The sequence below is a fragment of the Oryzias latipes genome, chromosome 24, assembly GCF_002234675.1.
Source record: "Oryzias latipes chromosome 24, ASM223467v1".
Taxonomy (NCBI): Eukaryota; Metazoa; Chordata; class Actinopteri; order Beloniformes; family Adrianichthyidae; genus Oryzias; species Oryzias latipes.
Genome location: NC_019882.2, coordinates 19,737,565 through 19,764,872, shown reverse-complemented (window position 1 = coordinate 19,764,872; position 27,308 = coordinate 19,737,565). Strand labels below are relative to the sequence as shown.

Here is a 27,308-nt window from a genome sequence, read left to right as displayed (position 1 = left end):
AACTGTGAATCAGCTTCTATTTAATTCAAACTTCTCCGACAATTTTGCTTCACAAATTTACCTTCCTTCAAAAATCACACGCATTACTTAAAAAGCAGTAAAACAACTGTAGGAGGAAATAATTTAAAGAATGAATTAATGAAAACATTCAAAAAACAACAGCTAATTATAAAAGAATTATAAAAATAATTGTGATTATTCAAAAATACCATCATAATTGAGATAGAACCATAAACAAAGGATTTAAACTATTTGGAATATATAAATCAAGAATCAATGCACAAAATAAAAAAAAATATACAAGAAAACATAAGTTAAATGTTAGACTGATAAAGTGAGCTTTTTTATTCAAAGATATCCTCTGTAGAGAAGGTCCTTAGATCTTAAGGACAAAAAGTCAGATATTTTATATAAATTGAGCCAGATTTCTTTAAAAAGCTGGACAGAAAAATGAAAGTGGAGGACGGAAAAAAAACAGAAGACAACTAGAGAATCATTAAAAAATTTATTTAAAAAAAAAAAAAGATTGTAGGGTTTGAGAGCCAAAATGCTGAACTCTGTTGATCTCCAGAAAAATAACCATTTTCTTCAAGTTCACCAGGAAACCAAAAGGAGACGGAAGCTCAGTTTCTGCACCAACACTACAGTGGTTTTCAGGAGCTGAGCTGCTGGGCAAACGGCGCCCCCATGAGGCAGTTCATGACACAAACATGCAGTAAAACATGCTTGAAGTACAAACTGATAATTCAACAAAAGTTCAAAGATGCCCATGAGGGAACAGGAACCCCTCCGCATCGATTTCACAAACCCAACTGATCCATGGAAACCAGAGGAGATGAATTCCCGAGTCTTCACCTTCCGGAAAAGTCTTTTATGAACATTCAGCTTATACTCAGAATTAATTCTGTGTCCAGACACACTTCAGAGTTCAGAACAAACACTTAAAAAAAAATAATAATAAATTGGTCTTTAAGAGTTAAAGAGATTTTTTTTCCAGACAAAAAATATTCCGTGATTTTTCACCACATCTCACAATTCATTTAGCTTTAAACAATTGTACAAAAAGCAGCTGAAATTATTAGTTTTCTTCAACCACCCCCCCACCCCAAAAAAAAACCAAAAGTACTTGGCAAACCTCAATCAAAGGCCAGCTTCAATCCTTGTTCATTAACATCTATAAATGAAAGTTTTAGAGAAACACAAAGCCATCTCCAAAAATCAGGAAATAAGAACAAACAACATTGACAAGCACATTTCTCCTGGTTTGAATCTTTGGGTGTTGAGTCTTAGACCTGAAAACCCGCCGGCATCAAGATCCACACAAGACCAGAGGAGAATAGTCTCCACAGGAGACACAGAATGTTTTAAAAGAGGCAGCTCACGCCCCCTGCAGGAGCTCCAAATATTGCACTTTGATCCAAAAACCCCCAAACCCTCTGCCTCAGAAGCACTTCCTGAAGACGATCTGTGGTCCGTACTCCTCATATTCCTCCTGACTGATCCATGCGGAGCTGAAGGACGGCGAGTTGGCCAGCACCGCTCCTCCGCTCCACACCAGGAAGTCTCTGGCTTTGGGGCTAGTGACCCGAACGTTCACCGCCATGTCTGAGGGCACCAGGCCTCTGACCTCAGCCTGCAGCCGCTCAGGGAGGCCCGGTAGGAGAGTGTTCCCACCTTCACAGAAGAACCACATGACAGAACCACACAAGGTATGCAAAAAGGAAAGGAACCCAGGATTCTTACAGAATCTTCCAGTTACCTGACAGGACGATGTTTTCCAGGAAGCTCCGCCGCAAGTCGATGTCTGACCTCATGATTGACTTGAAGATGCTCTCGTGCATCCCATAATGATCCCGTCCAATCAGTTCAGGTTTGAAGAGGATCTCAGGGGCTCTGAATACCAAACAACGAGGGACATTGCATGAATTATGTATTATTCCTAACACAGGTCTCCATCTGCATATGTTACCTGAACCGCTCTGAGCCGACAGTGACCTCCCGCCCATCCGGCAGGGTGAACTTCATTTCCTTGCAGGTCTGGTCCCTCCCACTCAGCTCAGCTTCATAGTTGAGAGCCACACAACAGCACTTCTCCTTCATCTCCCTGACGATCTCCTCCTCTGCTGAGGTGTGCATGCACACGCCCTTCTCCTGCAGGAGCTGCGAGTACAGACACAGGTAGGTCCACCTTTGCACTAAACCGCAGGAACCAGACTGAAACACAGACTGAACAATAATTCAAACATCTATTCACAACTCTGGAGAAGTTCAGATGCTGTGGTAGTTTCAACTGGATGAAACCAATAATTACAAATTATATTTAATTACCTATAAAGAAGCCATGATCTGGGTCTTTGTTGTCTTTCTCCTGCTCCCTTTAGGGGGACCCACAAAGAATTATCCACCTCTATCCAAGCTTCTCCTCTTCATCCTCCTAGCTCAAACCAGCCACCCTCATGGCCCCTTTGTCTACATCCATGAACCTCTTTGGTCTCTCTCCTGCTAGCTTCAACCTCGGCATCCTTTTACCAACAGCATGACTGTTCCTCCTCTGAAAGTGTCCAAACCATCTGCTTCCCTCCATTTATCTGCAGAACATCTACCATCATCTGATCCTCTGATGGAGTCATTCCTGATCCATCCTGGTCTCTCCCAAAGAGAACCTCAATAATCAACTCTTCTACTTCCAGCTCTGCCTCCTGTCTCTGCATCAGAGTTCAACAACATGGCTGCTTTCCTTTCATTCTTGATGACACTCTTTAGTCACACCTGGAATCTTCCTCCACTCATTCCAACCTGCTTGCACACTCCTCAAAACTCTGTTCTTCTGGACCGCATTGACCCTTAAAGTCCTCCACCTTCTCCACCTCTGCTCGCTGTGACCTCACCGTTCCTCTTCAGTTCCTCTCATTCACACTCAGATTCTGTCTTGCTGCAGTGGATCTTCATTCCTCTCCACCTTTGTAGATGTTCCTCCCCCAGATCTCTGCTCTCACTACATATCATTATGTCATCTGCAAACACGATGATCCATCACCACCAGAGCAAAAAGGAGCTCAAAGCTGATCCTGGGTGTAGGCCAACCTCCACCGTGACCTCCTCTGTCACACCTACACAACATCTCACCACTGTCTTCCAGCTCTCATCCATGTTCTGAAGAACTCAGTCGTTCTTCTGTCACTCCAGACTTCCTCATCTCTCTGGATCCTGTCAGACTATCTAGATCTACAAAAAGTCAATGCAGCTCCTTCTGACCTTCTCTGCTCTTCTCCAGCAGCAGGGCCATAAACTCTCTTGGAATATCGCGATACTGGGGACGAAATCAAGTTCTTAATAGAATCAAACGACTCAAATCCCAAAATCTGTTTCTGCAGGAGATACATTTAAGGACAGCGGAAACAGAAATGAAAAAAAAGATGGCTTGTTGAGGTTCTATGTGCTCCCTATACTAAGCATGCCAGGTGGTTGTTATACATGACCTTATCAAATTGCAAATACAATTCCTAATAAAAGCGATAGATAGATTATGTTCAAGATAACATATTGACACAAGTTACATTTGGTTAGTATCTATGGCCCAAACAATGATCAACCCACACTTTTTCCAAACGTCTTTCTTTCTCTGCCTTGCAAGGTTTGCTTATGATTGGATGCTCAGACTAGGAAAATGCTATAGCAATCATATGACGATTGCCAACTACAATTGATTTCTGTGTTTCGAACAGCCGTGGCACCTGAATATTTTCTAATGTCTTGTGGAATCTCACTGAGAAATAAAAAAATTGTTGTAGGATTGCATGGTCATTGGTGATCATGCAGCTATATTAAAAGAGTTGTGTATAGATGAATTGATTTAAAACATACCGTAATGTCTGCACTTCAATCCTTTTATCTGCATTTTAGAAAGACTTAAAGATGAATTCTACAGATCATCTATTTTTTAACCACAGAGACATTTGCTGTCCTCTCCTCCATCCAGACTCACCTTTTTCAGGTGCATGGTAACATCCAGACCAGCCAGCGGGAAGCGCTGCACTGCATGAGGCAGACAGTAGCCCTCGAACACGGGAACACTGTGGCTCACTCCATGTCCAGAGTCAAACACCACACCTGCAAACACATCATCCCACAGCTCTGAGGACGCTCTTCAGCAGAAAACCCAAACTCTCTCAAGTATTCCAGACCCACTCCGATTAAAAAAGGGTTTTTTGGCATCTTCAACATGTTCTTGGGACATTTTTTCTGATCATTGAGGACATGTATATATATATATAAGGAAATTTAAGATTCAAATTGCATTTTTGAGTATTTCTTCCTTGAAATCATTGTGAATCAGGAGCAGATGAAAAAATGCTGTTTGAAAAAGCCTGTTTTTAATAGAAAATCAGGTCAACACAGAAGGCGAGAGCACAGTACCAGTGGTTCTCCCTGCTGCATAGAGCCCCAGAACCGCCTGCAGGGCCACGTAAGTGAAGGGAACGCTGAAGACCTCGAACATGATCTGCACCATGCGCTGCCGGTTCTCCAGAGGGTTCATGGCCGCCTCCGTCAGCAGAACGGGGTGATTCTCAGGATCCACCCGCAGCTCCAGGAAGGTGTGAGCCCAGATCTGAAAGAAGGCTGGAAAAGTTTCAGCTCCCGTTCCCATCATGCAACGGTTATCAGCTTGAACCAGTTGAACTTTAAGGCTGTGATCTTTACCAAAAAAAAAAAAAAATTGTAAACAGTTTGAATTCAAATGTGGTCTGAAAGGACGTCACAGCTCCAATATTCAACTGTTCATTACATCGCGGTCTCAGCGCCGTCACTGTGATCCATTTGGCCCTCAAACTCTTGGGTTCTGGTAGCAGAAGTATCAAAAACCTTTCAGCCCTCCCCCCACCTTTTCCATGTCGTCCCAGTTTTGAATGGTCCCGTTTTGAATGGGGCGTTTCAGAGCCAGAACCCCCCTCATGTTCTGAGCTTCCTGACCGATGTAGGTCTCTCTCTGAAGGTTACCATTCATGACTTCCTACAGAGCAGAAGAAAAAAAATGAAAGTGGTTGATTTGTAGTTGGGTAAGGGTAGATGACAGTGTTTAAGCAGCTGAAACACAAAAAACTTTCAGCAAAGTGCCGCTGCTGGGACTCTGATTGCCAGTCCTCTGCTGGAACAGCTTGATGTGTAAACGCCGGTGCTGCCGTTCCAAAGGCCCATCTTTAATCAGAGGTCACCACAAACACATTCATCAGTGTCCTAAGTGTGGTTCCATTTTATTATTAAATCTGTGAGAACGGGGGCTTTTTTTTCTCAAATTGAGGGCTTTTATGTTGGTTTTATCTCCATAGCAACCATTGTATTTTTCGGCCACGCCAGGTCAATGGAATTTTTAGAAGGATCTGCAACGGTGAACTTTTAGATTTACTTGGCATTTCAGGGTTATTTTTAACCACGCCCACATTCCTAATATGTTGATACTGTTTCATTCACCTTGAGCTAACGTTTCATGTATAACATTTTCACAATATTCCAGTAAAAAAAAAAAATCAGGGGAATCAACAGGGGAACGACACTATTGCAAGCTCGCCACGCTGACGCTGTTCAAAATCTACAAACTTTATTTCCAAAATGGTTGTATCAAACGGGCAAATCTCACTATTCCTGCAACATGGCTTCCAAGCTGTAGGTCGTGCGGCCATCTCAAAATAATTTCAAAAATCTCTTTTGGATATCCAAGAGTCCTCTTTTCATTTCACTAATGGTTTTTGAAAAATATGTCTGAGCTCCATAAGAGATTTTGTGCGATTGAGCGTTTTTTGTGAATTTCGCCGTTTTTAGCGTAAAACTTGAAAGATCCTGCAGTTCCAATCGCGCACAAAACTGATCCAGTCTACGTGCTGAATGGAAGAATTTCTGACCAAGCAGCAGCGACCTTCATGTCCATGTATGTGATTGACTGGCTTTTGCGGCACATTTATACCGCGGCGTTCTGCTTTGTTTCAAATACAGGAGAGAGAATTTCTCCAGAGCGAAAATGCTTTGGCACGTATTTTTGAGTTTCAAGAAGAAAATTATTTTTAGGTACACAAAATATTCAGTTTTACACTCAAAACAGTGAGTGCTGCGCTTGGAAAAAAATTGGCCCAAAAAATAAAATAAATAAACACATAAGTTTCATTTACTGTTCCTCCCACTTATACATTTTTTTTAAAGGTTCACGTAGAAAGAAGATCTGTGAAAACAATCTGGTCTTGCAGTCCAGGACTGCTGCCGGACAGAATGGACCAAAAAAATAAATAAATAATAAGTTCCTTCAGCTTTTACCTCGTATTTTGGAATTCCAATTATCGTTGAGAATGTGACACTTGGGAGATCTTGATCAGCAAATCCAGCTTTCATCAAACCAGATCCAGTATCCAGAACGATGGGAGTTTCGAAATTTGCCATCTGGAAAAAAAAGAAAAAATAAACAAGGGTTTTTTTTTTTATTTAAGGTTTTTCAAATGCTACTTTCTATAAATAGAAGTGCTCTCCTGAGCTTAGGTTATGCAGGACGGTTCTAGTGTTAATGGTTTTTCGGAGGTAATCACTTTGTGGTTTGGACCAAAGTAAGTTCCGCTTCATCACGAGATTCTAAACGGAGAGCTGGTTAACATTGATTCTTAAAGCAGAAATAAAATAAATAAAAAAAGTTCTTTAGTGATTCTCTAAAAACAACTCCAGAAATGTTTCTTGAAATACTTTTAAATGACTGACAAGAACAGGAAACCCAACATTTATTTTTCCTTCCTGACAGGATTATTTCCCTTCAGGTATCACTTGTGGTTAAGAAAACTTACAAGATGGTTTGTGCCATCCAACCAGTAGCTCATCTTTTTTTTAAATTTCCCAGGCCAAAAATGAAAAAATGTGTGCACAACATTTTGGGATGACATGATTTCCTTTTAAACTGAACAATAAAGATCAAACTTCATTATCTGTGAGGATTCTTTGAAATCCTGCCCCATGATCACATTTATACATCCTTTGTGTAATCATCTGGAGTTCAGACAGAGAAGTTGTTTTATTCCAACTAGTCCGCATCTCAGAGGTGCAGGTTGCTCACGTTGCAGAGCATTTACGATCTCTGGGACGATCTGCAACAGCCTCAACTGAGAAGAAAACTTCCCCTCTGACATCTGAGTGTTTTAAAACTGGATTCATTGAAGTCAGCTGTGCTTGTGAAACCAGGACAAACTTAATCGGTCTTTACATTTTCTGCATCAGTAACCATTAGGAAGCAGAAGTGAAGGAACATGCGTCTCTCACGTTGCTATGGAGATGCTGGACCTGCATCTCTTCTGACCCACAAGAAGACGTCCTCATTCTCTCTGAGCTCTGAAGTCCGGACGCTTCCGTCTGCTCACGTCTTCCACCCGGAACACCCTCCAGCAGCTGTGCTGGACGTGGTTCTGGAGTCGACTGGACCTTCTCCACGGGCCGCTGCTCCACATGAAGCAAACGGGCAGGTCTCCCTGATGGGTCATCTTCATCTTGACACATAGTTTGGGGGGAGTTCTCCGAAGGTCCACTGTTCTCCAAGATCAAGTTGTTATTGTTGTTTTTATTAGGATATTCTTTCGGGACAAGAAGCTCATCGCTGACGTCTGGACCTCCATCTCTACTCTCCGAAGGGCCGGCTTCCTCAGCTGCTGAGCATGCGGCTGGATCCAACACTTCAGGGGTTTCCTGTTCTGCTGCAGCGCTGGTGGGACGTCCACCAGGATCAAACGCTCCATCATCTGGTCCACCGCCGACTGATGGATCGGCTTCAGAACCCCCAGGGTTCTGATACGGAGAGTCTTCTTTGGGCTCAGTGAGGCCTGTTGTTTGAGAATTTGGGTCCTGAAAATCCTTTAGATCTAAACACAAGTTCTCGACCTCATCCTGAGGAGTAGAACCTGCCAGAACATCAGCAGCTTCTTCACAGACTCCTTGTTCTTTGTCCAAACTCTCCTCCAGCCTCTCCACCTCTTCTCTCTCCTTTTCCAGCTGTAAGCGAAACGCCTCCCTCTTTCTAGCAGCACAGTTTTGATCAGGGACTGAAGGTTCTGAGGGATGATGGTTGAGGCCTTCTTCACAGTGGATCTTCGTGTCCTCCTCCATAATCGGCTCGTTGGTCTCTTCTGCAGCTTCAGCCTCTGAGCTTTCTTCTCCTGACTCTTCTGATTCAGGCTCAGGAGAACTGTCAGAGTCTTCATGTTGCTCGGAGGAGGAGATCTGTAACAAATGAAGACAAAGCAATCAGACTCCAGTGAACGATATGTTATTTTGGACCAATAGGCCATCAAATCAGTCAAAAACATTGTGCCTCATGCATAAATCCCAGTAATTCTCACCGACTTGGAACAGATTTAGTGTGGCTATCAAAAATCGGTCTAAATGTTTTACTACAACTTTGGTAAACTATGAACATGGAGCATTATGGGTACTGTAGTCAGGAGAGCCGAATCCTTCAATATGAGGTAAAAACATAAAAGTATACTTTTGTATTTGATGTGTTACAATGGAACAATGTTGAGTTTGTCAGTGAAGTTTTATGTGTTGCGTTGTTCTTTCTGCAAAGTCTGAATATTGCAGATTAAAGAGACAAATATGAAGAAGAGTCAACCTGTCTGACCAATCACTAGCTGTCTCTAGGCATCCTGGGTAGCACTGTCATACCACACTATGTTTTGTTTTGCTTGATGCAGTTTCTGGTTCAAAAGAAAGACGGTAATACTTCACTATCAACTTGAAGACGACCCCACACATTAAAAAAATGGATAACAGGGTCAGATCTGAGAAACAGGTTTAACGCAGCAGCAGTTCGTCAGGATGCAGTAGATTCATTTCTGACTCTTGTCCCGTTCAGGTGAATAAACCAATATGTTCTTCAGAATTCAACTTTTTCTTAAAACTTTTTAAATAAAACCAGACAAGAATCTAGCTTCAGTGGTGGAGGAAATGGAGCCATTGGATAAAAAGATTAAAATAATATTGTTTTATCTTTGAAACAGACAAATATTGGATGGTGATAAACTTGTCAGACTAGAGTAGTTCTGCATCAATTCAGACAAACCAATTGAAACCTCCGGCGCCGTAAAGCTGATGGTTTTTTGTTTTTTGGGGTGGGGGGGTGGGGGGCTAAATTTGCAAACAATAAGCCTCAGCCCCCCACATCAGTGAGACTTTTCACACTCTTCTATGTTTAACCTTTTCCGTCAATGTGTTAATGCAGATCTTTTTCAGCCCAAAATAAGCAGCAACATGCCTGACTGTTAAACTTTTGATTATTTCTGTGGGTTTCTCTGAGGAAGAGGAGGAAGAGGAGGAAGAGGAACGTACCTCAGAGAGCTGGTCTTCTCTGTCCAGCAGTGGCCACACAGCCCTCTCCCTCTCCAGCAGAGAATCCAGAACAGCTTCTTGAGCCAAAACATTTTCCTCCTCCTGCACGACAATGAAACTTTAAAAGGAGAGCCTGTGTTCTCCAGCAGCATTTCATCGATTTGAGAAAATGTGAGATTCAGAATCGAAGGTTTTCACCTCCAGGATTTTATTGGTCTCCTCCAGCATTTTCTCCACCTCCTGGAGATCCTCCTGCTCCTTCAAATCCCAGTCCGGAGAGACCTCCATCATGCTGGAAGAAGAGACATTTGAGATCCGCAAACATCATAAAACTCTACAGCAAACTCACAACGCTCTCACAGAAGCTACCCAGCTGCTTTTAAATGGCCACTACAAGATGGAGGAGATGGATCTTTACGACTGAGGACAAGAGCCACAAAAATGCTCTCAAGGAGCATTTAGAGGAGCACAAAACATTTTTTCAATCACTTCAACCTGTTCAAGATGAGCAGTGAACTTGAGAGCTGTTCACTCAGCAGACCATGTGAGATCAGGAGTTTACCTGAAGGAGTACCTGGTCTTTTATTTTGAAAATCAAAGCAATTCTCTGAACAGTTGGGCTCTTCCCTCTAACGCTTCCTGTTTGTTACTTTAGTGCAGCGTTCCAGTAATGTACAAAAACTAAATTAGAAAGAATGTGTCTGTCCGAATATTTATGGTCCTGACTGTGAGTGTTTGTATGCATATATGTATACATGTATATGAATACATATATATATATACACACACACACACACACACACACACACACACACACACACACACACACACAGTCAGGACCATAAATAACAAAGTTCCCAGAGATCATTGGTTACTGTGGGACGGTCTGAGACGGGGAGCTACCTGCTGGCAGCATCTGGCTTCTGCCTGTGGAGGTCATGGATGTCCCGCAGCAGGGTGGGGGCCTCCTCTGTGGAGCGCTTGTCTCCTTCAGTGATTGTGCCGGACAGAAGGTTCTCAAAGAGACTGAGTTTTGGATCCTCCAAGCTGCTCTGGGACTCTGTCTGTGAGGGCTGATGTCGAGATGGTGTGGAAGCAGCATTGAGGTCTGATGCATCATGGGAGCCTCTCCTTTGGGGCGTTGGGCTTGGCGTGATGGTGACGGTGTAAGAGTTCTCTCCATCATCTGCAGGTGGGCTCAACCACCTGTTAGTGGTGGAGGCAGCAGAGCAGTTTTCTTTGATCTCTAAGTTCATGGAATTCACCTGCCCTTTGGGGGGGGCCTGCACGCTCGCCCTCGAGGAGTTTCCCACAGAACCAAAGTCGGACTCCTTTGGGCCACAGTCCGACACACTGCAGACCATCTCCTCCTGGATCTGAGGCTGCCTCGGGCCTGGGCTCATGGGGTCCCCAATGTCATCCATGCCCCCCCTCCCCACATGCGCCTCCAGCTGCCCAAAACCAGAGTCGAAGGAGCCGAGAGAAGGGAGTTTGCTCTCGGACGGTGGCACATCCCCACTTCCCATGAGCTCTGGCTCTGAAGAGCTGTGCTGCAGATCCTCCATGGTGTCATTGTGGAGATCGCTGGAGGACTGGTCAACCCGACTGTTCCGCAGCAGATCGTACTGCCACTGCAAGGCCAGCTGAAGCTGCTCCACCGACACCGGCTGAGAGGAAATCAGGAGCTTCCTGAGGGTCATGCACCTGAGGAGGACAAGAGCTTCAGCTTCACAAACCCTTCACAGAAGGGGAAACTTTCAGGTCCACAGCAGTCGCCCACAGCAGCAAAAGGATTCATTTCAGCTTTTAGACACATCTGTCTTTACAAATGTAAATGGCTGCTTCAAAACTGGAATGTCCAGCTTTGAAAACTGTTTTATAAGGTTTACCTCTTCATTTATCATTAAAAATCACCAGAACCAGTAAAATGTCTCACCGCTGAGAAATCTGCCTTCCTGCCCGTTGGATCTCCTGGTCTGGGATGCCATCGGACAGATGAGCCAGATAAGTCAGCTCTTCCATGTCTGGAGGCGGATTCTTCTTCAGGAAACGCGCCAGCCTCTGCCGCCACCCAGGAGTGGAAGCCCTCTGAGAAGAAGCTGGATCTTTATAGACTCCAGACAGCAGCTCCTGAAGGAAGTTCTCACAGAGGACCAGATGGTACCAGCTGCTGACCTATGAGGGCAACAGAATCTGCTGTTAGGCAGATACATAGTGCTGATGAAAATGTAGAGGTTGTGAGAATCTGACATTTAAAGTTGGACCGTATACGAGAACCAGACCGAGTGAGTGTGATGTCAGCCATAGAGAACGGTTTACTTTGACTCCAACCAAATAAAGTCAATTCAGTCGCCATCTTTCCGTAGTACAGACGCTGCCATGTTGGAGCCAGACGTCAGTGATTGGTCCGAGTCAAACGTTTCTGTAGCAGCCACTCTCACCAATCAGGAGTGAGCTTGTTGGAAGTCCACACACCTACCACTTGAAACTGCGCTCAGGAGAATCTATAAAACGTTTCCAACGCTGGACCAGTGACGTGCGGTCAGGTGAGGCAAGTGAGGCACAGCCTCACCTGCCATAATCGTGATAAAATAGAAAAAAGTAAATTAAATAAATAATATTTTCCACTGATCTGTGTTAAATATACATTTTCAGTCAACTCAACACGTTTTCCACAGTTTCTGGGGTTAAAATCGCCTAATTTGAGTGTTGTGCGATCACAGACGGAGTGAGGCTCTGGAGCGCTGTCCTTCATGTCTGACGGCAGGACTCAATGTTAACAGAGACGTGCGCTGAAGACGCTGCTTTAGGCCCTCAGAAAAGGCTTTAGGTGAGGCAGGCCTCACCAGCTGGGGGCAAACGTGAGCTGATAGCTGCTTTGTAGCTACACTGCTGCCATAGAAAAAGATAAGAGGACGGCTTTCTCCATTGAGAGGAAAAAACTCATAAAATAAACAAAAATAAATCCCGAGTCTCCCACACATATCGCGCATGTAACAAAGCATCCCCCCTTCCCCTCAAACACAAAGCTGTAAGTCCGCGCTCCACGGGTCCACTTGACTGATTTAAGTTTGGGAGCGGACTACTTCTTTTTTTTGTTATTTTTTTGTTAACGTCACTTCCCTAAAGTAAAATAACTAATAATAATTATACAATAATTATAATAACGAAACATTTAGGGGGTCCAATGCACATGTACAACACACATTTAATTGATTTAACTGATAATCAGAGGAGGCAAAAGCACGTGTCCTTACATTATTTGGCTCGTGGCCTATAGACATTTTTAAATTATTTCCCATTTCTGGACACTCCTCTTAAAGAACCAGCTTGATAACTTGACTGTATACATCAGCATTTTTTGGTTCCATTCAGTTTGTTTGCCGAGCTTTAGTGCCTACATCCTACATGTGAAGGTTCCGTGTGCTGGTTTCTGCTGATGGTCATAACACCAGCTAGAGGACAGACACAGAAAACTAATTCATTTGTCACCTGGAGAACATTTTCAAACATCTGGATACCTTACAGCTTTGCATTCCTGCTTATTCTTCTGATCAGGCGAGGAAAACTTGCCTTGCTGTGGTGGCGGTGGTAGCTGTGAACGGCTTTGAGGGTCTGATGGGTGTAATGCACGGATGAGTGGAGATTGTCCTTCAGCCTCTCCAGGTCCAGAACCCAGCCCTCCCGGCTCCGAGCCTCTAAAGGCAGAACCTCCGCCAATGTGTGGATCAAGTCTTCAGCGCACCGGACCAGAGCCTGGCCGAGAAGTGACACACACACGCAGGTAAAGGGCAACGTAAAGCTTTTTCACCTGGTACCAAGCAGAAACAGGATCTCACCACAGCAGGAGTGTGAACGGAGTCTTTAAACTCAGACAGCAACCTTTCAGCTTTCACACCGTCATTGGCAATCTCCTTTTTGTAAAACTGGAGCTTCTCTTGAAGGCTTTCAATCTTCTCAGTGATCTGTTCAGATAAGATTCAGAGGATTGAACACATGGAAGGGAACCAGAATCAGTCACACCAATGAAAAGGCGGAAGAACACATGATCAGAGCGCAGGTCAAAGAGGTTGTTCCAACGCAAATTCACAGATGAGCCGCAAGTTCAGAAGCAACTGTCTTTCCAACCAGAATGTTAGGAAGAGAGAGGAAAAAAAGAGCTTTAAATTGGTTTGGGATTAGTTTCAATTCAGTAGAAAATAACTTACAGAAACTAAGAATATCATTAAAGTATGTCTAAAACATTTTGTTTTTAAATAAAGTTTTCAACATTTCTTTCGAGTTTTACACTGTTTTCAGATTTTCTTTTTTTTTTTTTACCAATTTACAATCTGGTTTTTCATTCACTGTAAGCTGATTTGAGTCCATACCAACCTAATTTATTTTAGATTTGTAGGAAGCACGTCAGTTTCCACCTTTAAAGCTCCTCATAAATATCAGCTGTGAATCCCCTTCGCCTCACCTGTAGAGCATCACTGCGCAGCTGAACCACCTGAAGCTGTAGATGGGCCTTAGAAAAGGCCTGCTGCCACAGCAGCTCCACCTTCTCCACAGCAGCAGTGATTCTGGAGAACATATAGAAACCCGTCAAAGCAGACATTGGCTTAACACTCACCGAATCTGTTCTAAACCGGTCAGTCGTCTGCTCAAGCTTTGCAGAACATCATCAGTGCAACCCGGCTGAACAGCAGGATTTAGGCATGTGAGAAGGGGAAATTAGAGCCAGGAACCCGGAGCTGCAGCCTGCAGTACCTGCTGTGGTTCTGAAGCATGTCGAAGGCGGTTTGGGTGAAGAGGGTGGTGCCCACCATGTCTTGGTAGCATGGGTCCAAGTCAGGGAAGTGCAGCTTCTCCACCACAGCCTCACAGTGCCTCAGCAGCTCGTCCAGACCCAACTCCCTGCAGCCTCAGCACAAACATGAAGGTCAGAGTCTGAGCAGACGGGCTCGGGTCACCAGGAGGATTCAGAACCATTCAGGATTTTTTTTACAACCAGAACAGAATCAACAAAGCAGCTAGAACATTGTACAGAGGTCACAACCCCAGCGCCAAGGTTGTGAGAGAGGAGAAAACAGTGAGACGGGTGGAGGAGGAAGTGCCAAGGCAAGTAGAGATATGGAGACAGTCAGAGAAAAAAAATCTCATTTGGATAGAATGATGAATTCAGGAAATTTAAGGAGACCCAGGGTTTGAGTTCAAGTAATGAGGGAAATGTGGAGGGAGGTTTGCAGGATAAGTGGAGCTAGGCGTCATCTGCAAACCAAACTGGTATTTACTTTGAGAAAACTGAAACAGATTTTAAAATATATGGTTTAGTTTCGTACTGCATTTCTTTTTGTTATTTGCATATTGTCTTTTTACCTCCGTCTTTGTATTGTGTTTTCTATTCTCATGTGTGGTTTATTCTTCTTAAAATCTGTTTTATTTCTTCAATAAGATTGACCAGCCAGGAGACAACAGATGGAAATTAGCTTCTGGCATCTTTACATTTTAAATGCTCTTTAACGTGCAATGTCCCTTTCTTAAATAAACATTTTATTTTAAAATACTGATACAGGCACGGACGTAAAGTAACTAAGAGCAAAGGCCCCGGGACAGAACCCTGGGGAACACCAGAAGCTCCAGGGATCTAAACCAAATGAATCAGAGCAGCTAGAAAGGTGAGATTTAAACCTATTTAGAGGAATGTGAGACGTTCCAGTAAAGGGAAGGATAGAGTTCCAGGGTGAGCATCAATGTCACCTCCTGAGCTGCAGGAACTTTGCTTCGTTGGTGTAGCAGAAGTGCTGGAGATCCTTGAGGGTGGAGGGGGGCTGCAGCCTGGACATAGCCTGCAGGGAGGAGATGCACGAGGGCAGACGCTGCACCACAGACAGGAACTCCTGGACAAATGAGTCAATCTCCTGCAGGAAGGAGCATGAACAACCATCAAGTGTCTTTACTAGTGTCACTGAGTTGGTCTGAAAGCACATGTTCCAGGTTTGTCTGATACCAAATAATCCCAGCAGATCTGCCGGTTACTAATGTAGGTCATTATAAAAATGGATTTAAGCTAGATAGGCCTTATTTCAATGATTGGGATATAAACTTATCTGCAATAAATGAGATTTTAACAAGCGTAGTCTTAGTTTGAAGTAGATTTTTTATTGCTTTTAAGAAAACATCAAGTACAGTGTTCCCTCGCTCTATCACTACTAACCTTTCACAGTCTCTCCTCTTTTAGTGCAATTTTTCTGTGTATTGTTTTCTGATTTCTGATTGGCTGAAGGACCTGTCACTAGATCTAATCTGTGCCGTTTGTCCTGCACAGACTGTGTTTGATTTGCAAAATCTACATAGCCCCTTTGATCACGATCAGGTCTTTGTTTTCATTCTATTAAACAGTTTTTTCAATGTAGGTTTGAACTTTAAGAGTTTAAACAAGAGAAGAGTGTGAAAATGTTCATGTCTGACAAAAGTGTAGAAAGTGTGTTCAGCCTTAAAACCGCTGGAATCCTACTTCCCAGATTTCACCAATCGTAGGGATATTTTTTTTGAAAGCGAGGGAACACTGTACTGTTTCTAAATGGATGATCAAAAACCAATCGATGATTTCAAAGAGGATATTTAAATTTTATTGAGAGAACGCCCAAATCTTCAGTTGAACGTCAGGTGGAGATCTTTTAATCCTGAGGTGGTCTCTTCTAGATGGTGATGAGCAGGTCCAGCTGAATGTACGAACTCGAGAAAGAGGACTCCTTTCACTTGTTAATGAGGTCAGCTGATGACGCCATTTGCACAAGCTTCACCATGGTAACCAACGGACAAAAGAGCCGCCAGAATGGATCTCATGAATGGATTCACAAACGAAAACTGAAGGAGTGAGGCTCACTCTTCATCAACGTCATGATGAGGAGGACTATTTTTGGAGCTAAATTTACTCCACTGTCCACTACGTTTGTACAAATGCAACAGATAAATAAAAAGTCCATCAATATAAATAAAAGTACATAACCTTCACACTTCTATTGTTGATTCTATTAATCTACTGAAATATATGGCACCAGTACTCCGGTTCAGTGATTCTGTGTCAATTAGCACAAAGTACCCTCTCTGACAAATCTTTCACAATAAAAGCCCTTTTGCACTAAAAAGCACTTTAGTGCTTTCACCAGCAGGAATCAACACTTTTTATATGGTTAGTGGCGTTAAAATAAAAAAATAATAAGACCCTCACCACTCCCCACCCACTAAAAGACCACCGTATTTTTCTGCATAGTTTAGTCAGGGTTGTGACCAATGCCAACCGCCGCTGAACCGTCACTCAGTCTTCTGACGGGGTTTGGCAGAATTGTTGACTTGTAGTCCAAAAATACAGCTTACAATACTTACAATACTTACAGTGCCCTGGATTTTAACCCAATCCAGACCACAGACTGGGAAAACAAAGGACGACTTGTGGCGTGACGTCAGCCATGGAAAAGGCTTAACCTCCGGCTCTCGCGAAATTAGCCCAAACCCCTCCCCATCGCTTCCCGATACGGGCGCCGCCATGTTGAAACCAGTCAATTGGTCCGTGTTGTTCTGAGTCATCGTATCTATGGCCGATGACTCAGAGCGACTCGGACCAATCACTGTTGCCTGGATCATTATGGCAGTGCCCGTATCAAGAAGCAATGGTACTTCCTGTTTGGGAATACGAGAAGGGAGGGGTTGAGCTGTCCCCCGTTTTTACAGTCTATATTTCAAACAAATACATTTTTTTAAATGCCAAATATGACATCACCTATTTGCAGAAGTAAAAACCTATTAATGAACATTTTATGAAGATTATTGATACGGTTCTGATGGTAAGAACTTGAATGATTTATAATCAATATAGTCCTTTTTTTGTGTGTCTATATTCACCAATCTACTGACCATCCATCTAAGCACAGTTTTTGTGCAAAGGCTTCTGGCAAAAAGTTCCAGGGAACTGTATTTTGGAAATGTGGATTGGCACACCCTGAAAAAAATGGCGAATGACCTATATGGACAGCTGATAATGAGTAGTGAGTGAATTCAGACAACCCATGATATTTCCAGTGAACTGAAGAGAGGAAGCATTTACCTTGATGAAGCTGACCCAGCTCTGGTGACTGTATCTCAAATACCCGCCCAGCGACACCGGCAGCTGGCTGCGATCGATGTAGTTGGAGAGTTCCTGGATTTCTTTCAGGAGGATTTTCTACAAAAGTGAGAGACTTTTACAGAAGAACTGAATGTAAATGAAGCCTCGTCCTTTTTCCTTCTCAACTTACCTTAAAAGACGGAGACTGGGACTTGGATGGAGTCAGGAGTTTCAGAAACAGCTTCTGCACCTCCTTCTTTGTGGGCTGAATTATGTAAACGCTGTGAAGCTTTTGCTTGGACAGCTGCAGAAAGGAAAGAGGCCGCATTAACAAAGAAATGTGAAAAGAAAATTCAAGAAATTGTCTCGAATCGTCTGAGTTCAGTTTGATATGGGCAAGACGTTCCTAGTTGAGGAGAATGTGGGTTGTGTCCAAGCAGATCAATGGAAAATCTAATGGAAGGAGAAGATGCACCAGCTAAGGAGACGACCACGTACTTCAGTGGATTATCAAAAGAACAAGATTCAAGAACCTGCAGACGTCCTTTAACCCTTGTGCTATCCTATGACCCCCCCTTCCATTGACGTGTTCTCCCTACCATGACAAAGGTGGATAAAGGTGGAAAGATTTCATGTAATCCATGGACACCAGTGGAGATCACAAATCATTGAAGAAAAAAGGTTCAGAGCACTGTCTAGTGCAGTGTTTTTCAACCAGTGTGCCGTGGGAAATTGCCCTCATTAACTGATCTAAAAACATTTCCCATCTCCAGGATTTTAGCTCTCTGTTCATCCAAACATCCTGATAAAACACTGAGGAGTTAGGAATATAAAAGATCGTAAAATACCTTTTCTTTGCGTTTATTTTATTTTATTAAAGACATTTTGATAAGAATGACGTACCGCGATTCAGCTGCACCTTCGGCTGTATTTTGGAAAAGTCCCGTGTTGGGGGGGGTTAATCACATGTCATCGGTCTGACCAATCAGAAGTGCCTAAAGTCTTCACTTCCTTGTCCCGATTTAGCTCGTAAAGTCGCTCAGTTCTAACAAAAATACCAGCTAAAGCTCGTCTTTAGCGGTGCAGCTTTGCACAGAATCCGGTATCAGACCGTGGAACAAGTGAACAAAACAATGAAGCTCCGAAAACCGATCTTCGGCTGTTTTATGCACTACATTTCCCATGATGCATTGGGTTGTGAGAGTGACAGCGCAAAAGGAGATCTGTTGTTAAACGTCTTGAAACTAACGAACACACAAACTGTTTTTAAATCTTCTAACTTAACTTTTATTGCCTCTTTTAGAAAAAAACAGCTGCAGTTTCCAGCTTTTTCTGTAACAATTATCTCAAAAATGCATGTGAGATTGTGGAGGGGCTGTGGATCAATACAGACTATGAGTTTCTCCTTTTTTTTTAATTTTTGGATGCTGGTGTGCCGCGGGATTTTTTTTAAGGTTAAAGTGTGCCGTGGCACAGAAAAGGTTGAAAAACACTGGTCTAGTGGGTCTAGATGACCCAACTCCCAATGTTAAAGTGCCTAGGATAGCACAAGGGTTAAGAGTGGAATGAGGTGGAGGAACAGCTTCCAAAACCAGCAAATTCAGATAAATTCTGGAGACGGGATACGACTGTCGGGTTTCTCGGGTCAAGAAAATTCTGAGCCAGGACCAACGGTGGAGACGTATCAACTGGGCCAAGAAGAAGGTCTGGACTGTTGACAAGAGGTCCAAGGTCCCGTTTTCTGACGAAAGGAAAGTGTGACTTTCATTTGGGAATCAAGGTCTAAAAAGGAAGACTGGTGAGGAGCAGAACCCAAGCTGAAATCAGTCAGTCATGATACGGGCTGGAATGTCCGGCTCTGGTGTTGGTAAACTCGGCTTTCTTCAATCCAAAATCACTGCAACAGTCTAGTAGAATGTTCTAGAATACTTCAGGATTCTCTTCTTCCAGCAGGACCTGGCTCCTGCCCAGACGGTTGAAAATTGTATAAAAAAAATTTATGGAATCATGGAAATGAATATTATGGGTTTGGGTGGGTGGGGCCACAATAGCCAGGACCATTTGATAATGCTTACAAATTTTATCAGCTTGTAAAAACATTTACATTAGATTTTTGAACGGGTTTTTATGGAAAATAAGTCCTTTTTTCATGAAAGGTGCTTTAGAAAAAATGTGAATGAGTTTTTGGCTGATACCATAAGAAAACACAATAAAAGCTCAGAACGCAATCTGACAAATTCAGACCACAGAGGCTCTAGATTTTTTACATTCTCACTCATAATTATGTTCATTTACTGAAAATACACTGAGGCTTTCCATGTGACCAACTATGCATGTGACCCCCCCACCCCTTCCCCACCAAACACACAGGAATTTCTCAGCGAGTTTTAAACTGTACATTTCAGCGACTCTAAACGGATAAAGACATTACACAACTGGATGCTGCAGGCGGGAAAACAAAGCCTGCTCTGGCCAGGGACCCACTCAAGAGTGGCGAACATGCATTATTGAAAGCTGCAGTTCCGGAAAGGACCTGCTCTCTACAGAGACCAACGGCGTGGTTTCACATGCAGCTGCAGAGTCCCACCTTTCAACTTCAACGTCTTTCCAGTTAAGGAAGAGCGCTGATGTGGCATCGAGAGCAGAGAGCGGTGCTGATGGGAGAGTTTCTCCACATCCTGTCCAACACATTTAAGACTCAACCAGATGATGGATGGCTGCATTCTGAGCCTCCGTGAAACAATCAGTACCAGTGTCTGTGTGAGTGTAAAGAGTGTGGGTTGCACACAGTTCAGCCCCCCCGCCTCTCATATCATACAGGGATGAGTTTTAGACTCAGCTGATCCCAATCAGCTGTGAGAGCTGAAACTGTCTCCTAGCTTAAAGAAATGCAACCAATTATCCAACAAGGCAGCTTTCAACCAAACAGAACTGTGGTGAAGGGTAACCTGTCATATAGGACTGAGCGTTGGGCCTGCACAGTATATCGCAACGTTACCGTCACAACGTTACATCAGCCTGTGGAATATGCATAACGCATAAGCGGCGATAAATGCTTACCATAAACACCTACGCGCACGCCAATACAGTCTAACAAATCCACTTATTCAGCGCGTGGTGTTCACACCGGGCCAGCACCAGACAAGCAGGTGCAGGGTGGGGCTTCTTCTTCTTTTTCTGCTGTTTACTAGCGCTTGTTTGCCACCCACAGCTGGAAGAGGCTTAGTGCGAAATGTCAAAGCGGTGCACATCTCGATCTTTTTTCCTTTGACAGCTCTATTCTGATATATTAAAGACTTGGTCATTTCATCCAGGCAGAGGAACCACAATCATCCAGTTCTCCTTCATGATTGTGTTTACAACAGTTTGGCACGTCCGTGTTTTGAAAAGGACTCCATCATCCACAGGTCGCTACCAAATCTGAGTCCCTGATTGGTCACAGCTCAGCTGTTTGACGTTCAGGCAGTTGAAAGTTCAGCAGAACATTCAGTAAACGGCTGGCTTGTACCTAGAGCCCTGGAACGGACTTAAAAACTGAAAGTGGCCACTTGAACACGAGTTGCCACCGCCGGTGTGAGCGTAGCTTTAGACATTTGACTAATTACACTTGAAACTTGACCTCTAGTAAACTTTTATAAATGTATAACAACTGATCAGTTTTTTGCTTTAAAGTAAAATATGAGATTAAAAATTGAAAAAAAAATACATTTCAACTCAAGTCAGTTCAGCTAAATCTATAATTCAGCAAAAAATGACTTTATTCCTCCTTTATCTGCGTTTTTTGTGAACTTCTTCTGTGCTGCCCCTTAAAAATCCTGTGTGATCGTCACCAGACCAGAGCGCTCGGGCTGAAAGCCCTGAAGACGCAGCATGGTGAGAGGCATGTGAGCCGACGTCGGCAGGAAAAGAAACATCCCAGCGTTCAGGAAAGACAGACCGACTGTGGCCGTTACACAAGCAACAGAACCCTCCAGGAGCAACACCCCAAACGACTCAAACAGGACGTCAGGAAAAGAAGAGCAACACGGGGGAAGGAAAACTGTTAAGGTCAGAGTTCAACAGTCAGGAGACTCTGGACAAATGGATCCAGAGTTCAAGTTTGAGAAAGAACACAAAAACTCGACTCACATTTGAAAAAACAAAACAGAAAAAAAAATTTGGACAAGATCAGTGGTTTAATGAGACAAAAGAACTTTCTGGAAGGTGTGTTTACTGTTGGACCTGGACTCAAACTAAAGGCCAACACTGCCTGTGGAGAGTGGAAGGAGTAGCAGTTGATGTTTTGCCTGTTAACAAGTCACACAAACACAGTTGCTTCTGCTTCTGCACTTAACGCAGCATGAAGCCCTTTCATTTGAATGGAAATAAACCAGGCTTAGTGCCTTCAGCGTTTACCTCGTTGGAATCCTCCTGAGTGCTCAACCATATCTCTGTTAGCTCACACCGTGGAGCCGTGGGAACACAGACTGTTTAGGGACGACTGAGAGGTCACCAGGGTCTGCTGTGAGTCCAAGGAGTTCTGTTTACTCAAAGTTCTGCAGTGGTGCTCAGTGTTTGGGTCTTTAGGAGTTTCCTTTTTCTTTTTAAAGATGAAAAAAAAAGCTTAGTCAAACCACGGTGGTTGTAGTTAGATGGTATGGGCCTGCTTTGCAAAAGCCTAAATACTCCAATATAATAGAGAGTCAAACCATCAGTTAGGAAACCAAGCTCAAAAGCATCCTCTGAACCGGATAGGTCCGTCTCTGAGTGGACCAAGGAGAGCTCTACTCAAAGTCTGAACTTCATTCTGATTTTTATGACCTTTGCTAATGCTTGAAAACCTTTAATGTGTCTGAATTTACTATTCTGCACAGAGAATTACAAATAAATAAAACCAAGACCGCCTGCTTGCATAAATGACTATATTGAGTCTGTGTGGCCTGGTGATGGACCATCAGATTGTCCAGGCCGCCTTCACAGCAGTGATCTCCAGCCAACCCATGACCCTGACCCGGGAGAAGTAAGGGCTAATGGCCGAAGTGTGCAATATCCGAAATTAACGCACGCCGTGGAAGCCTGAACCACCTGACGTGAAGCGGTTGCTTCTGCAAAGTGCGTTAATTCTGACACTGCACACTTCAAAGGCCATTATCCCGCTTAACCGTACCATGGTGACTTAGAAAAGAAAGAAATATTCCGTTTTTTGTACCTTATTCTTTTTTATTTCTTGGGTTTGGATCGTTGTTTTCACAAAGAGTGGACCATTTGTTGTGTGGTGCTGTTACCGTAACAACGCGCCACTAGGCCGGCTGAACTGGCACCGGGTGCAGCAGCGAAGGACAGCGATACATATGCTGATGGTCATAAGTAAAGAATCAGTTCAGAGAGAAAGTTCACCTTTTACCGCTTGTTTTGATGAAGCTAAGCCAAGTTGGTTTTAAAGAAGACCAGCTCAGTGACGTAAAACATTTCAGCTATGTGACCGGAACTTCTTTTTTAGGTGTGTTATCACTGTGGATTATCGTTTTTTAATGCACACCCAGCAGCATTCACCAGGACCATGGTATAAGCAAGTATAAAAAAATGGATGGAAGGAAAATACTAGATAATTGTGAACAGAGATTTTTTTTCAGAGGAATACCCTTTAAATTTGAGCTCTTTTCTGTTTTTACAAAGCAGAAAGAAGAGCCCCCTGGCCTCCGTTTGTCCTGACACACCCGCGATCAGGCCGCAGCACACTCCTCTGCATGTGACCCATCTCTGGTTTCAGAGCAAACACCGGAGCCAGGCTGCGGGCCAGCGTCCGCACACAGTCCGACCCACCTCCAGCTGCAGCAGAGTCTCTGCAATGAACCTGGCAGCGGGCAGCGAGGCGTGTCTCAGGTCTGCGACCACCGACGGCGAGCTCCGCTTCTCCTGCTTCTTACTGTGCAGAGAAACAAACCATCAGCTCCACCGGGCGTCTCTGCCGCATACAGACAGAGCCAAGCAGCAGGCAGCACACGCACTTATGCAGACACCGGAAATAGGTGATGAAATCCACAACTTCTGCTGCGCTGAGCTCCTGCAGTCTGGCCTGACCGTCTGCCGGGAACATGAAGAGAGGGCAGCCATGCTGATCAAAAACACCTGGAAGGACAAAAAACACAGCTGTCATCAACCCATGTACAATAAAGAAATACACTAGGGAAAAGGTTTTTCAAAAAAGAATAAAAATGGTTATTTCAGACGATAATCTGCTTCTGTCACTTTAGTGTAAACATTGACCGTATCGGAGACCTGGAGCGAGCGAGTGTGACACCCCCCATAGAAAATGGTTTACTTCTGGCTCCAACCAAACCAGTCACCATTTTTCACGGCGCGGATGTCGCCGCCCTAGAGCCAGACGTCCTTAGTAAGCGATTGGTTTGAGTCAGTCTGAGTCAATGTTTCTATGGCAACCGATCACTAATCAGGAGTGAGCTTGTAGGAAGGCCACACCCCCACCACTTGAAAGAAAAAAATGAGGATTAGCAAGAACAAGAATGAGTAGCAGCCCTTTATTTCTAGTCTATGGGATTTTGGCTTCTCGGAACCAGCGGGTACTTCCTTTTTTGGAACGCCGGGGGGAGGGGTCACTCAGTCCAGTTCTCTTATACAGTTAATTAGTACTAGGTTTTAAACAGAATAGTCCCTGCAGAATGTAGTTTGACATCACTTTGATGTGAATAAAGTTTTAAATTTATATCAGACTGTAACTGAAGTACAGAAAAGGTTTCCACCTTTTTGAGTAATGCAAAGCACAGGTATGTTAAAAGTTGTCTCCTGGGGGAGTCGCACACAGACGCGCTTGGTGACCATTTGGTGGTTTGACCCCCCAATCCAACCCCTAATGCTGAGTGCCACTTTTAGAACCTCTGCCAAGGATTTGAACCTGTGACCTTCCAGACTCAGGACACTGAACAAAAATATAGTAACCAGTCCCTAAAAAGAGGGAAAAAATTATTGTTTTATTGGGTTAATCTGAAAGGAATTTACAGGGGAATGAATTAAGTTAACAGCTGTAAAAATCTGCTTTGTTTTTTTGAAATAATGGAATAAATCCACTTTTCAGTAAAACGTTAAGCTCAAACCTCAGATCTTAACCAGACGGAGCTTAATGACTAAAGTAAAAATAAATCATTTTAACTACAAATGTTGATCTTTTACCAAACATGTCTATTTCAAAATGTACAGTGGGATTTTTGTAAATAAAAAGTTACGTTGATGAAGTCCATAGGAGCTGCTCAGTCTGTCAGCCGACATTCTGACATTTCAAGACACAAATGCGTCTTGATCAGCTCAAGAGACGCCTGCTCCGTATGAGCGCTTCACCGGAACTCCACCTTTGGCAAACAAGGATGCAGTTTGGGTTTTCTGTCAACATTACTGCTGTTTTGAACTGAGGGAGAAACCATGAGAACAACCAGGAACGCCACACTATAGGACGGTTCCAAATGGACCCATTTCAGTGCTTTTTGCATGTCTACTCCCAAAATCCACTATTTCCTGATTGTTTGAAAAAGTAACTTCCTTTATCGAAATAAAAACTAACATTGAATTAAAAAAAAAAAGTTAAAAACAAAAAACAAAGTTTTTCTTTGTGTTTTTTTTACCTCATTTATACAAGAAACAACTTTAAAAGGAAACAAGTATGAATTATTGGACATTAGATGTTTGATTTAAACTCTTTTTTCAAAAGTGGGCATTAGAAAGAAAAAATTAATAAAAGTCAGAAACTCATTTGTATGTTTTTTAAAGAGCCGCTCCAATCATTTTAAAATATCTTTTCAGGGTTCCCAGTAATCTTTTCATTGAAGTTTTTAGCAACAAAAAACAAAAATCTGAGTTGAGGTGTGGGTTAAGCCCACCCCCACTTCCCATCACCCATCTGTTTACATGCTCAACCGCTAGCTTACAGACCCTCAGACCATCAAGCTAACATTACCGGTGCAACAAAAAAGGTGACCAACATCAGATTTATCCAGCCGTACAGTTTAAATCCAGATTCCAGCTCAGACCAGGAAAACTAAGACGTTCATGGGTCTGAGTGTCTGACAGTGGATGATCAGAATGGAGCAGAGCAGAGAGCAGCATATTTAATACGTCAAAAACTCCCCCTCAATTCGCGATGATTTGAATAAAGAAATAGTCAGAAATGTAATTTTAATATAAAATTATTTTATATATTTGTCCTCCAATGCTACAAGAACATGTTAAAAACACCAAAAACCCCATTTTCATTGGAGTGGGTCTATTGTATTCCAGAGCTCACTTTAAATCAGCAAACAACATTTCTGTGTTTCATTGGCCTAAAACAGAAAAATGAAAAAAAAAATATTCTTGTGATGACAAATATTTAAGGGATTTTTTTTTTAAATGTAAGAACCAGAAAGACCAGCTCAGTGGCCTAATGGCGCAGTGGTTCCGACCGGGAGGTCAAAAGGTCAAATCCATGATGAGGTCATGCCAAATACATTTATAAACACAGGACTCAATCAATCCCTCTACTTCGTTATAGGGCTGAACTGGGGGGGTTAAACCACTAAATGGTTCCTGACCTCTACTGTCCCTGCAGCCCACTGCCCCCCTCCAGGGCATGATGGGTCAAATTTGGAACAAATTTCACATTTTCAGGTGTAACCCACCTGACTTTACCTTTTGACCTGGAAATGCTGACTCCATGCCGAGCGTTTACCTTCAGGTTAGACACCTTCTGTCTCCCAATTACCATCAGATATCACCCTCCTTGTTTAAAACCTCATCACTTTATTTAAAGTCGGTATTGCAATAAAATTCATCTTTGGAGATTTTCTTAGGATTACAAAAACCTTTCATTGGTGTCAGTCTAAAAAAAAAGAGAAGAAAAGAAAAGAGGGTTTCTGCGCTCAGTGCTGTAGCACAAACACAGATTAGGAGGATCACCCAGGTGGAAACAAACAGCAGAAAGAGGATTACCACCTGACTTACTTACCGGGGAAAAGAACCGCTCCGGAGGAGAGCACGTGATCCGCGGGCAGCGGCGGGCACGGCGCTCCGTCCTGCGGCTCCTGGGCCCCTGAAAGTTGAACCCAAAGACGGTTATCACTGACTGTGACCTCCGTCTCCACGGAGGAATCCGCAGGAGAAGGCGCTCCTCCTGGCTTCTTCTTCTCCCACCTGTTGCGCTGCGGTTCATCTTCAGGCTCCAGCCCCGCCGCTTGGTTCCGCGCGTTTGTTTGTCGGCTGAGTGGGAAAATAACTAGAGGTTCCTAGTCTGGATGGAACTAGAAAATACAGAACAGAGTCTGAAGATGCAGCAGAAGACCAGGTGGACCGCGTCCCTCCGCCATACTCCAGCGCCTCCACACTAATAAGAAGTCCTCAGTTTGCGGGACGGTCAGCGGCTTCATCAACCAGGAGGGCGGAGGAACAAGGCGGTGTATGGCAAGCTGTTAGGTCCATTATCCAGCCCAACTACTTCCGTTTTTTCATGATTATTTTTGTTTTATTCTGTATTTAAGTAAGCAAAAAAAAACGAAGAAAACATAAAGTTTAAGTCTTATTTTGAAAACCTAATATATATTTTCAATTTTCTTATTTAAAGCTCTATTAAAAATTGTTTTAAAAAAATAGGTTATTAAATCACTTTTTGTCCTTTAAAATTATTTTTTAAAGGACAAACTTACAGATGGTTTGATTTAATATTTAAAGTCATAAACAATAAAGACGTTTTTCACTGTCGTACGGCAACATTTCAGAATAGGACACGATCCTAAAATGCTTTAACTACAAGCTACGAGATGACCTAAATTAATATTCACTTGTTATAAATTTTATTTACAGTTACATTACATCAGTAGGAGCTGTGTTTATCACATGTATGTGAGTGAGTGTT

The 27,308-nt window shown here is 43.2% G+C and overlaps 1 protein-coding gene across 1 annotated transcript; it reads right to left on the bottom strand.

Moving 5' to 3' along the window:
• On the bottom strand, positions 1–26,852 carry LOC101162803. The gene is made up of 23 exons (XM_011492041.3): positions 26,591–26,852; positions 26,406–26,489; positions 23,422–23,542; positions 23,237–23,339; positions 17,625–17,738; positions 17,435–17,551; positions 15,088–15,248; positions 14,098–14,244; positions 13,808–13,910; positions 13,185–13,310; positions 12,919–13,101; positions 11,282–11,520; positions 10,249–11,049; positions 9,544–9,637; positions 9,346–9,447; positions 7,288–8,238; positions 6,304–6,426; positions 4,883–5,011; positions 4,417–4,609; positions 3,986–4,110; positions 1,970–2,160; positions 1,760–1,893; positions 1–1,674 (listed from the first exon to the last, which is right to left on the bottom strand). Exons 1-23 carry the CDS (start codon positions 26,607–26,609, stop codon positions 1,442–1,444), a joined length of 4,593 nt encoding a protein of 1,530 aa, XP_011490343.1. The 5' UTR covers positions 26,610–26,852; the 3' UTR covers positions 1–1,441.
• Between the last annotated feature and the right edge of the window lie 456 nt (positions 26,853–27,308).

What these genes read in the sequence shown, in the direction of transcription:
- LOC101162803 (XM_011492041.3), bottom strand. An exon ending in ACCACCGCCACCACAGCAAG is followed by an intron (nt 11,521 to 12,918) that starts GCAAGTTTTCCT and finishes TTGCCCTCATAG; the next exon opens with GTCAGCAGCTGGTACCATCT. An exon ending in AAGCCAGATGCTGCCAGCAG is followed by an intron (nt 9,638 to 10,248) that starts GTAGCTCCCCGT and finishes CTCTTCTTCCAG; the next exon opens with CATGATGGAGGTCTCTCCGG.